The sequence below is a fragment of the Chiloscyllium plagiosum genome, unplaced genomic scaffold, assembly GCF_037043375.1.
Source record: "Chiloscyllium plagiosum isolate Xiang-an unplaced genomic scaffold, Cpla_swu_hap1 HiC_scaffold_9, whole genome shotgun sequence".
NCBI classification, from domain to species: domain Eukaryota; kingdom Metazoa; phylum Chordata; class Chondrichthyes; order Orectolobiformes; family Hemiscylliidae; genus Chiloscyllium; species Chiloscyllium plagiosum.
In genome coordinates, this window is record NW_028270147.1 from 42574362 (window position 1) to 42587195 (window position 12834).

At 39.9% G+C, this 12834-nt stretch overlaps 1 protein-coding gene across 12 annotated transcripts in view; it reads left to right on the forward strand.

Annotated features, from left to right (window-relative positions):
• mast2 (microtubule associated serine/threonine kinase 2) overlaps positions 1-12834 on the forward strand; it is a 412521-nt gene that overhangs the window by 258157 nt on the left and 141530 nt on the right. For all 12 annotated transcript variants that reach the window (XM_043699133.2, XM_043699131.2, XM_043699132.2 and 9 more), the window contains one exon: positions 12643-12734. In XM_043699133.2, coding sequence (XP_043555068.2) covers positions 12643-12734 — 92 coding nt within the window. The remainder of the gene's footprint in view (positions 1-12642; positions 12735-12834) is intronic.

Genomic DNA, 12834 nt, shown 5'->3' on the forward strand with positions numbered 1-12834 from the left:
CACTGACTGCAGCACACTACTAAGTTTACTAAGTTTTGAGGATATCATGTAATGATCATATGCATGAAAATGTTGGGCCTGTGAAGGCTGGTACAATTGCAACATTTAAAAGGCATTTGGATGTGTATATGAATAGGAAGGGTTTGGAGGGATATGGGCTGAATGCTGGCAGGTGGGACTAGATTGTACCGGAGGGTCTGTTTCCATGCTGTACGTCTCTATGACTATGGTGATAATTTAGGGAGGGAATTTTCAGTTGGCGCTGGAGAATGTCATCTTCTAGAATTTGTGCCAGTTGAATTTTTTTCTCAAGTTACAGATACTTCTGTTGTAATACCAAATATCTTGTTACCACATAACACCAAATGCCCTCATTCATCTTGTAATTCATGCTGCACGTCGAGAAGTTCTCACCCTCTCCAAACAAATTTCAATTCAGGACTCAAGCAACCTACAGCTGATGCTGGCGAACTGAAAAAAAAGAGGAAATGTACAATGTGTCAAGCAGTGTCCTTGGAGAAAGAAACAGGAATTTTTGGATCAATGCCCTTTTAAGAAATCGTTCAAGATGTAATTGTTTTAAAGCTTAATGGAAGTTGAGAAAAGGTGGAAGGAAGGAAAGAACCAAAGGGAGCTATTTGTGTTAGAGTGGATAGTAGGAGTTCATGACGCAGATACACTGTGGTCTTGATGAGCTGCAAACACAGCCAACTCCTGTTGTATGGCAGATAATTGGGACTGGTGATTTTGATCAAACTTTTGAAGTCAGTGTGAATCTCGAAAGTTGTAAAACACCTAATGAAAGGTAAGGTGCTGATCTTCAACTCCATTGAACTTCTTAATACAGTATGTAATGTTAAGGACAGAGAGGTCAGTGTGAGAATGAATCAGAATTAAAATTGTGAGCATTTCTGGACCAGGATATCTAATCTTTTGGAATTGAATTAGCTTTATTGTCACATGTACTCACATGAGTGCAGTGAAAAGTTAACACCCTTATTCAAAATGATAAGATTCTTTGAGGGTTTGACAGTATAGATATGGAGAGGTTGTTTCCATTTTGTGGGAGTGCATAGGAGAGTGAGCACAACCTCCAATTAAAAGATTGCCCATTTAAGACAGATGAGGATTTTTTTTCTTCTCTGAGGGTGGTAAGTTTGTGGAATTCTTCACCATAGAGGGCTGTTGAGATTGGGTCGTCAAGTATGTTCAAGACTGAGATAGACCGACTTCTAATTGTTAAGAAAATCAAGAAAAAGAAAACTGGAGTTGAGGATTATCAAAGCAACCATGAGCTCATTGGATTGAATAGCCAACTAGTGTGCCTGCATCTCATAGTTCACTTGGTGTTAAATATTTTTTACTACACAGATACAGAGTGTTTTTGACCAGATGGTACCATACTGGTCTTTATATTTCTCTTGGAGATGGTGAGGACTGCAGATGCTGGAGAGTAAGAATTGATAAAGTATGGTACTGGAAAAGGCACAGCAGGTCAGGCACCATCTGAGGAGCAAGAGAGTTGACGTTTCGGGCATAACCCTTCCTCAGCCCACTCTATTGTTCCCCAGATGCTGCCTGACCTACTGTGCCTTTTCTTGCGTCACACTTTATTGACTCTTTATATTTCTGTCACCATTCTTCGCCCAATCCGATAAACAAGTCCTGCTTTTCTTTTTTCCTTCAGTTGTTTGACCAGCTTCCCTTACATCCATCTATGTTGTTGTTTCAAATGTGGTTTGCTTGACTCTCAGTCACAAGGTTCTGGGTTCAAGTCCCACTCCAGGACTTGAGCACAGAAAATCTACACTGGCAGTTTGTACTGTACTAAAGGAGTACTTTCATATGTGATATAGTTAAAAATCACACAACACCAGGTTATAGTCCAACAGGTTTATTTGGAAGCACTGGCTTTCGGAGCGCTGCTCCTTCATCAGGTAGCTGAGCAGTGCTCTGCAAGTGCTTCCAAATAAACCTGTTGGACTATAAACCTGGTGTTGTGTGATTTTTAACTTTGTACACCACATCATGGCTTCGGATGGGATGTTAAACTAGTGCCCCATTTTCTCATCTGCATTGTTGTAAAAGATCCTGTGATGCTGTTTTGAAGAAGAGGAGGGGAGATTTTCACTGCCCCCTGGCCAACATGTACCTCTCAGTCAACATCATAAAACATGATCTGCTCATGGTCAAATTGATTGTGGGAGTTTGCTGAGCATAAATTAGTTGCCCTATTTCCTACATTAGACCTGTGATTATATTTTGAAATTTCTTAATTGGCTACACATTGCTTTGGGGCATTCTGAGGATGTGAAAATGCTTGATAAATACCATAGTTTTTATGGTAGGAGGAGGTGTCGGCGAGCTGGCGTTTAGCCTCAGCAATATAAAGGTCGGTGCGCCAAACTACCACCGTGCCTCCCTTGTTTGCCGGTTTGATGGTGAGGTTGGGGTTGGAGCGGAGGGAGTGGAGGGCTGCATGTTCCGAGGGTGAGAGGGGTGGAGAGGTTGAGGCGGTCAATGTTACGGCGGCAGTTGGCTATGAAGAGATCGAGGGCGGGTAAGAGGCCAGCACAGGGTGTTCAGGTGGATGGGGTGTGTTGGAGGCGGGAGAAGGGGTCGTCAGAGGGTGGGCGGGAGTCCTGGTTGGAGAAGTAGGCGCGGAGGCGAAGGCGGTGGAAGAATTGTTCAACGTCTCGCCGTGTGTTGAATTTGTTAATCCGGAAGCGTAGGGGGATGAAGGTGAGGCCTCTGCTGAGGACTGATCTTTCATCGTCAGAGAGGGGGACGTCTGGAGGGATGGTGAAAATACGGCAGGGCTGGGAGCTAGGGCCTGGTGTGGGGCTGGAGCTGGGAGTGGGGGTGGGGTTAGGTGCGGAGGCGGGGATCGGCGCGGGGGCGGGGATCAGTGTGGGCGCGGAGATCGGCGCGGGGCGGAGACACATTTGGCGTGGTCAGTGTGTAGGCGAGTGACGTCACCGGGGGCGGAAGTAGATGCTGCGATGGCAACTCCAGGGGCGGAAGTGGCTGCGGTGAATGCAGAAACGGTGTTGTTCCCGGTGGCTGTGGACCCCGCGGAGGCCGCGAATCTGTCAGCGATGGTCTTCCTGGCGATCATGGAGACGGTTGTCTGGGCGGTGATCATGGAGGTTGCATGTTCAGTGGGGGCGGAAGTGACGTCATGGTTCGCGGCGGCGGTTGGTGAAGCGGCCACGTGGTTAATTGCGCCGGAGCGCTTCCGGAGGACGATGGAAGATTCTGGAACAGTTGAGGAATCCGGAGTGTGGGGGTAAGTACATGAAAGTTTTTGGTACTTAACCCTCACCTTAACCTCCTTCCACCTATCGCATTCCCAACGCCCCTCCCCCAAGTCCCTCCTCCCTACCTTTTATCTTAGCCTGCTTGGCACACCCTCCTCATTCCTGAAGAAGAGCTTATGCCCGAAACGTCGATTCTCCTTTTCCTTTGATGCTGCCTGACCTGCTGCACTTTTCTAGCAACACATTTTTAAGCTCTGATCCGCAGCATCTGCAGTCCTCACTTTCTCTCAGTTAGTTCATGCAAGGCATCAACTGGTGTAGCTTATTAGGAAATGGTTGATTCATCCTGTTTTGGACATTTTTCTGGTATATTTGTACCATGTGTTGGTAAATATGTTTCAGACTTATTTTAAAGACTTATTTTGTAGGCATTCAACTTTGGTGCCTCATTCTATTTTGATGATTTTTTTTACACAAGCTATTTGAATATTGTCCCAGTAGGTCCTTGTTCAATTTTAATTGAGTAAAGTCAAAGAAATACATAGAACTTACAATACAAAAACAGGTAATTTGGCTTTATCAGTTTATATTGGCTCTTAGCATATAACCACTCTCGACAGATTAATTAATGTGATACTTTGATTCTTGGAATGTACTCGTTTCTTGAATAGAAAATTGTACTATTGGTTAGACTGAATTTAAATTTAACAATATTGTGGTATATAACTACGGGATGATAAACAAAGTTAATCTCGTTTGTTTTCCTTTTACATCAATACTTCTTGACCAGTTGGTGGACTGCAGGCCACATTGTTGACCTGTCATATTTGATTTGACCTTTTGATAAGATTACCATGAACTGTTTACTGAAGATCACTTTTCTATTATCTAACAACGTGCAAACATTTATTTATAAACTGTCTGAACACCTCATGCATTGTTAGCACTCGCGCAAAAATATAGTTTTGGTTGCCTTGGCGGATCTTTGTTTCTTATGGTGTAATGATTTGACGTCAGGTATCTAGTAGATAAATCTTGCTGCTGGGGGAGCCTAAGGGAAAGTTTAATTGATGATCCCACTTGTTTCTTCTGCTGAGTATAAATCCAGGTGCTGTTAGGCCTGATCAGAATGGAAAAAAATCCTTGACTCTCCCAAATACCTTTAATTATTATTACATTCAAAATTACAAAATAAGTAGCCATTAATGGAAATCTTAGTAACTTCAACTTCATCTTTCAAATGAGGGTATCTTCAGTGTGGTATGCAACAGTTGTTTTAATAATGAATGTCAAGTCTTGATCTCAAGTTCAGCAATGATTTATTCATAGGAAAGTTCATTGCAGATATAGTGCAAGCCTTTTGGCAACTTGATCCTATCCTTTCTGCTTCCAGTGCCCACTATTATTGTTCTTACTGATGGTCATCTACATAAAGAAATATTTACTAGCATTTGATCTAACAAATTTTCACAACTTTAAACGTGTTGTTCCATTGTCTTGGTATATCTTAAAGTTTTGTTCCAGGTTTGCTTGCTTTATTTTGTTGAATTGTCTCTCCAGAGCCTATTGTGGCATGTTTCATTTTTAAGCCTAAGCAGTCACAAAATGTCAAGTTGTTTCTCAAAGCATATTATTCTAAAACCAGGAATTGGTGTAATAGTTCACTTCTGCACTACTTTTGTCATGGTGGCCCAAAATTACTCTAATTTCAGGACTTTTCTTGCATTTCTTTTCAAGGTGATCAGAAGCACAGTGATTGTTCTGTCATATGGCTTTATGACATAATTCCTGTGATGGTCACATCATATATGTAAAAGATAACTGGGCAATAGCCTCTGTACTTAGAGTTTAAAAAGGAAGAAATATGGAAAATGAACACCATACCATGGCTACTAGAAAGTCAGGTGACTTCTGTTTGAGGTTTATGAACATAAGAATAAGGAGTAGGTGATTCGTCCCCTTGAGTATGCTGTGCAGTTCATTAAGATCATAACTGGGCTGACTGTGACCATAGCTCCACATTCTGAACTACCAGGGTCAGGCAGAGTCAATATATCTACACAATTACCTAAAAATGTAAGTCGGTTTTCCAGGCTGAAATTGACTGTCATAATCAGATCAACAGAAGAGATTTTAACAGAAAATAGATATCAGACCTGTTAAGACCATGACAGTGGGATATAAAAAATGTCTTCCAATCTTCATAACCAATATGTTGATGGGTTTTCAATCATTCCATCAGCTCAAACCCACCTTGTGGACAATTGGAGGCACTGAACTTGCCATCACAAGATTGAAACGAGTTAATGAGGCTCTATTACCCCTCAGGCGATCCTGGTTTTCCTAGCTTCTGGCCTGCTGTTGTGAGTGCAGAGTTTATATGGCTGGTGTAGTTCTGTTTCTTATCATTGGTAACCCTCAGAATATTAATTGTAAGAGGATCAGTGATAGTATTATTTTTGAACATTGAGTGGTGGAGGTTAGATGTTCTCTTGTTAGACATAGTTATTGCCTGGCACTTATGTGAACTTTACTGTTAGTTGCTATTTACCCTACTATCACCCCAAAATGCCTGGGTATTATTTGTATCTTGCTGCAAATAGACACAAATTCCTTCAGTATCTGAAGAGTCATCAATACTGCTGAATATTGTGCATTCATCATTTTTGTATTTTTCTGAGAATAATTTCCCCTTCAAAGCTGTACACATTGATCAGATGAGTCAATGGGCTGAAGAATAGAAGATGAAGTTTAATTTAGATAATTTTGAAAAGACAAATCAAGGCAGGACTTATACATCTAATGGTAAGGTCCTGGCGTGTGTAGCTCAATAAAGGCATCTTGGAGTGCTGGTCAGAGTTCCTTAAAAATGGAGACCCAGGTAGACAGGATAATGCGAAGGCACTTGGTATGCTTGCCATCATTGGTACGTGCATTGATTATTGGAGTTGGAAGGTCATACTGCAGCTATACAGGACATCTGTCAGGCCATTTTTGGAATGCTGCATTCAATTCTGGTCTCCCTACTATATAAAGGATGTTGCAAAACTTGAAAGGGTTCAGAAAAGATTTACAAGAATGTCGCCAGGGTTGGAGGCTATACGGAGAGGCTGAATAGGCTGGAGCTGTTTTCCCTGGAATGTCAGAGGCTGAGGTGACCTTACTGAGGTTTATAAAATCATGAGGGGCACGGATAAGGTAAATAGACAAGGTCTTTTCCCCGGGGTCGGGGGGGAGTCCAGACCTGGAGGACACAGAGTTAAGGTGAGAGGGAAAATATTTAAAACGGACCTGAAGGGCAGCTTTTTCACACAGAGGGTGGTGTGTGTGTGAAATGAGGTGCCAGAGGAAGTAGGAGAGGCTGGTACAATTACATTTAAAAGGCATCTGGATGGGTAGTTGAATAGGACTCCCACATCTACCTGGATTACACCTCCTCCCACTCTGCTTCCTGCAAAAATGCTATCCCACCCACTCCCACTGAATCCTACTGTGTCTGAGTGTTAACCATCTAATTTAAAAAAAACATCAAATAGCTGCCTAGCGTGCCTGCTATTTCTTTATCATCCCAGTGTGGTTATAATAGGCTTTGAACTTCCATCCTGACAATTCTCATGCTGCAAGTGTTTTGGAAAAAAAGCCCTTCCAGTTAATTTGATTCCCCTGGCCTTTTCCCATAAAGTTTTATGGTTTGCTTACTGAAATATTTATCTGTTCTTCTCTTTAAAACATTTACAATTATTTTTCTATCACTGCCTCCATGTCATCGCTACCAACTGAATCAAAATATTCTTTTCAACATTTCCTCTGTTACTTTTAAAAATTATGTCAATACAATTTCACAGACTGATTGTAGCTTTGTTGCCATTAATTGCTGGTAGTGCAGCAGAATCCTGTTTGGTGTACATCCAAAGGAACAACCAATGAGGATTAATGTGAGCAGTTTTGGGTCCCGTATCTAAGGAAAGATATGCTGGCTTTGGAAGTTTGTCCAAATAAGGTTGATAAAGATGAACCCAGGGTGGAAGGACTTGTCATATGAGGAGCGGTTGAGGAATCTGGGTCTATACTCGATGGAGTTTAGAAGAATAAATTTTATTGAAATTTACAGAATGCAGAGACATCTGGATAGAATGGACATGGAGAAGTTTTTTTCCACTAATAGAGAGATTAGGACTTGAGGAACCCAGACTCAGAATGATAGGATGACCCTTAGAATTGAGATTAGTAGGAATTTCTTCAGCCATCGGTGGTGAATCTGTGGCACTCATTGTCACAGAAAGCTATGAAGTCCAAGTCATTGAGTGTATTTAAGACAAAGGTTATCAAGGGGATCAAGGATTACGGGATAAAGGCTGGAGAATGGGGTTTAGAAACATGTAAGCCATGATCAAATGATGGAGCAGTCTCGATGGAACAAAGGTCCTAATTCTGCTCTGATGTCTCATAATCGTTTAGTTTTGAGGAAGTTTCTGACCCATCCCTTTCCGGACCACTGCTGAAACTCTGATCCATGCTTTTGTTATCTCCAGATTTGACTATTCTAATGCATTCCTTATCAACCTCCCATTTTCTATAAACTCAAGTTCACACAAAGTTCTGTTGTCCATGTCCTTACTCACAACAAGTTCAATTTGACTATGCTTTTTCAACAGTGTAGGATCCTGGTTAAGCTACACTCCAGTTTCAAAAGTTCCCATTCTTTGTTTTCAAATCATGGTCTTGCTTTTCCTATCTGTGCATTCTCTTCCAACTTCTCAACAACCACAGTCTGTGCTGCTCGAAATCTGGCTTCTTTGGTACCCCAATTTTAATTATCCCATCATTAGTCACTACATTTAGCTGCCTTGGTGTTAAGCTGTGGAAATTCTCTCCCTACGACATTCTGCCATTTTTTAACTCCCTTCACCCTTTTAAGATGCTCCTTAAAATTTGCAAGTCTTTACCAGGTTTCTGAGGGCCAGCTCCCCTAATATCCCCTCATATTGCTGCTCTGAAGCAATCGAGATGTCAATTACTTCAAAGGTGTTGTTATAAATACATGTAGTTTTTGAGTGGACATTGTTTTTTCAAAGTTACCTGATGAAAGCAACTCATCTCTATCCTACCTGCTCTAGATCTTCCCTTTTGAGTCAACAGAGTCAAATTTACCATGACAATGCTAACTATATCTTTAATAGTCATGTTCTGTCCTGTGTAACTGTAATTTTGTTTTCTATTTTATTGAAATGTGCAACAAGATAATTGTAACTATACAGGATAAATCATAGATTATTGTAAGGTTTTATTTTACTTATCACCATCCATTTTAAGCCAGTATTTTAGGATATTAACATTCTCATATCTCGTTTAGTACAAAGATCCAAGCATTTTGGTATCAAAGAAGCATCTGGCACCAAAAACAACTTAGAATGACATCAGTTTTGTTCTTTTGGAAGTTGTCTCTGTTGTTATGAACCCTGAATGGACTGATAACTTAAAAAAAAAATGACTATCTTGTTAATAGCTGAAAAGTTTCATGTTTTAAGATACTTGCTGTCATAGATTAAGAAAATGGTCGACTAAGTGCTATTTTTAGGCAACTTTTACTTTAAAATAGACAATAGAAATTTTAACACAGTAGGAAAATATACATCAGCTATACACTAGACTGTCCTTTAAGTACATATTCAATTCTCCGAGCATCAGTTAGAAGTGCTTTCTTGGACACATTTCCTCCTGGGTAAAGTTAGGCAAATCTTCCACCATGTTTTATTTTCAGTCCAAGTCGCAAGCTTCTGTTTGCATTCTTGCACAATGAATCATTGGGAATTTGGAACTTACTGCTCTCTCGCTCGCTTGCTCTCTCCCTCTCTCTCAAGCCCGACCCGGCATCTTATTCTGGTAGACTAACCTGTCTGTGATGTTGTCATGTTTTAGGAAAGCCTTTGAATTTATATTTCTGATATTTGTACAACATGAAGAATTCCAGCATGTTTGACAAGAAAATTGTTATTTGTTTTGTGTAAATGTGTTTATCTTGAAGCAACTGTTGGTATAAGCCATTTTTCTCAAGTACTTTAATTTAAAAAAAAATCTGCTTTTGCAACATGTCTTATTTAATTGACTAGTATATATTTATTTATGAGTGGAGTGTATATCATTACTCTGTGAAGCAATTAACGGTTTCTTAACGTTAAACAACTGGTGTAACAATTTCATAGCACCCGTAATGCTCACTTATTGTCAATGCAAGATTCAAACAAACATTAAAAGTAAATGTAGGTATGAATAGCTATACATATGTATGTCATGAAAATAAAATCACAATTTTTAATCAACCTATTGGGATATTATGACGTGCCTCTGTGGCAGTGGGACTTGAACCCACAACTTCTGGCCCTGAGGTAAGAACACTAACAGTGCGCCGCATGAATATCCCGAAGTGAGGAGGTATTATATCCAGTGGGCGGCACGGTGGCACAGTGGTTAGCACTGTTGCCTCACAGCGCCAGAGACCCCGGTTCAATTCCCGACTCAGGCGACTGACTGTGTGGAGTTTGCACATTCTCCCCGTGTCTGCGTGGGTTTCCTCCGGGTGCTCCGGTTTCCTCCCACAGTCCAAAGATGTGCAGGTCAGGTGAATTGGCCATGCTAAATTGCCCATAGTGTTAGGTTAAAAGGGGTAAATGTGGGGGTATGGGTGGGTTGCGCTTCGGCGGGTCGGTGTGGACTTGTTGGGCCGAAGGGCCTGTTTCCACACTGTAAGTAATCTAATCTAATCTAATCTAAAAGATACCATGTTCAGCAGCAGTAGCTTAGACAAAAATAATTTTTAGTCAGAAGCATATTCTTTAGAAGCCTTTTTTACTGCTGTATAAAATGTCATGGATTTTGACAATGATGAATGTGATTTTTTTTTAGGTGGTTTGAGCTATGCTCTTGGTTGAAATCTACTATTCCTTGTTGGATTACTGCCTGTTAGATGTGATGTATAGTAAATAAGTACCCAAAATTTAGGCATTTACACTTTTACTTCATGTTGTTTTCTACACATATTAAGATTCCTGCTTTATAATGTGATTTATTATCTCAGTCATTATGGCTGTTTAACTCATCTATTCTGTTACTTGCTCACTATATTCACAGTAAGCACTGATTGCTGTTCTGGAGTAATTATGTTTTCTCATTCCCTATCTCCCTTCTTATTCAGTAGCATTTCTGCCTGAAGTAAATAATGCTGTGCTTCTGTTTCTAGAAATAGGCTTACCGTAGTTCAAGATTAAAATTAGCTGATGGCCAATGTTTCACACATATGCTAGTTTAAAGAGGCAGACTGGTACTCAAGCTGCACAGGGTTTTAGGTTGCTATGTGTCCACACAATTTAGAAGGACCATTGCTGGTGACATTACACACTCCTGCTGAAAGAAGCAGCCTGTGTAAAAATATGATACTTTTGGGATATATTAAGGATATAATTATAAAATTTGCGTAACATATATACATTTTTAAAAAGTTTTTAATTTTGCTAGAACCACACTGAACCATACTATTACTTTTGATATAGTTTAGTTGACAGAATAGTGATTACATACTTAAATTGTTTATCATGGAGTCTCTAGTTTTTCCATTGTTGAGACTGTCATCGTATGTTAGACTTGACTATACTTAGGTCGCCCTCTGTAATTTTGTAAATTATCTTGAAAATGTACAAGAAATATTGGCACACATTGATGCATAGTTTTAAGCTGCAGTATGTCATGACACAGGTTTGACATTGCGACTTCCAACACAGTGTGACTTCCAAGCTTAGTAGTGACGTCGTTATGTGGGTTCTCTGCATCTTCGCAGGAAGGGAAAGGAAACTGGCACATACTATTTTCACTTTATAAATAGCAGTATTGACAGAAACTTAAGGATCAGTAACTAGTTTGTACTCCCAGGATGGATGTCCCAGATGGCAGATGGGAAAAAGATTGTTTTTTCTAAAAAAAAGGTAACAAAGAGCTAAGGGAATTTTGATTATGATAGTATCATGGTTTAATCATGATATTGCCACTTGTATAAAATTAGCAATGGGGAGGTGTCTCTGTTTTGAGTTTTTAGTGGTTGAAAATAATAATTGCAAATTGGAAACGAGACATTGTTACACTAATATGGAAGAGTCAGCTGAAACAAACTATCCATGGCATTGCCCCAACAAGCAGCATTAAGCCCATATCCAGAACAATATTCAGGCAGCATTTTATTTCTTCACTCATTCAACATTGACCTTTCGATGTTGGACAAGGAACAGGCAGGGGCTGTTCACACATGCCCATTGAGACCAGAAACCAAGAGTATCAGTTAATTTCTTTGTCTGAGTAACTCGTGAAATAATAGTTGGAAATGACTCTGTCGTCATTCTCCTCCTCCCTTCCCTGAATTTAGCTTTAATTGTACTATAACACTGGAATTTTTAGCTGATAACTTACACCTTTTACCATCTTTTAATATTATCAATATTTAGTATAAACTAATGTATGTGTTTAGTTAATTGACCTTTAATGCAGTTCTTGGTCTTGGCACATTACAAGGAAACTGTTTAGTTTAAGCAAATAGTATCATCCTATTAGGATGCATGGAGAGATGAATAAAATGGATGTAGATCAATGACAAGAAATTGGAAATCTGCTGTAATCATTTCAATATTCTGTTTTCATAATGTGTGTTGCAGTAAACCCTTTACAAATAATAAGTAGAATGGTCAATACCAGAGGGTTATACTCTCAATTTTATTGTTTTATATTCAGATTAACGCTTTCTATCTAAAGAGCAGCAGGGAAAAATAATATATGGCAAGCTGACCTTGGTTGTTTCTCATAAACTACAGAATCACTGCAATTTTGATAAAGAGAAATCCCTGAACGCTGTGGGATCTTGATTAACTAAAACAGTCAGATATCAAATACTGGGATTTCAAATGTCTTCCAGATGGTATTTAACAAACGGCCAAGCATAATTATGTGCTCTTCACACATTTAATCTCTGCACTAGTTAAGTTTAACACATTTAAACAGTCCGAAAAGGAAATAAATTTGCTTCAAGTCAGACTTGAAATTTGGAAAGTCTGTTTTTTATTTTATTCACTCGTGTGATGTGGGGTCATTAGCTGACAAGCATTTCATTGCGTATCCCTAGTTGCCCTAGAGAAGGCATTGGTGAGCTGCCTTCTTGAAAAGCTACAGGCCCTGTCCTGTTGTAGACCCACAAGACTGTTAAAAAGGGAATTGCAGGATTTTTACCTAATGATACTGAAAGGAAACTTGCCTTCTGGATGAACTGAGCACAAATGATTGATAGATTTAGGAAGAGGCACAAGAGAAATGGTTTGAGTGAATATTTTGCTTTATTCTGTTTCAGTTGCCGTACAAGTAACAGGAAGAGCCTGATTGTGACTTCAAGTACGTCCCCAACACTACCACGGCCACATTCTCCGCTGCCAGGGCATACAGGTAAGAAACCTCACTAGGTTTTCCAGTGCACATGTATAAAAAGAAAACCGCTTCCAGTTTTTACAGCGCGTCTCTAAACATCAGTCCACTTGACCATTCA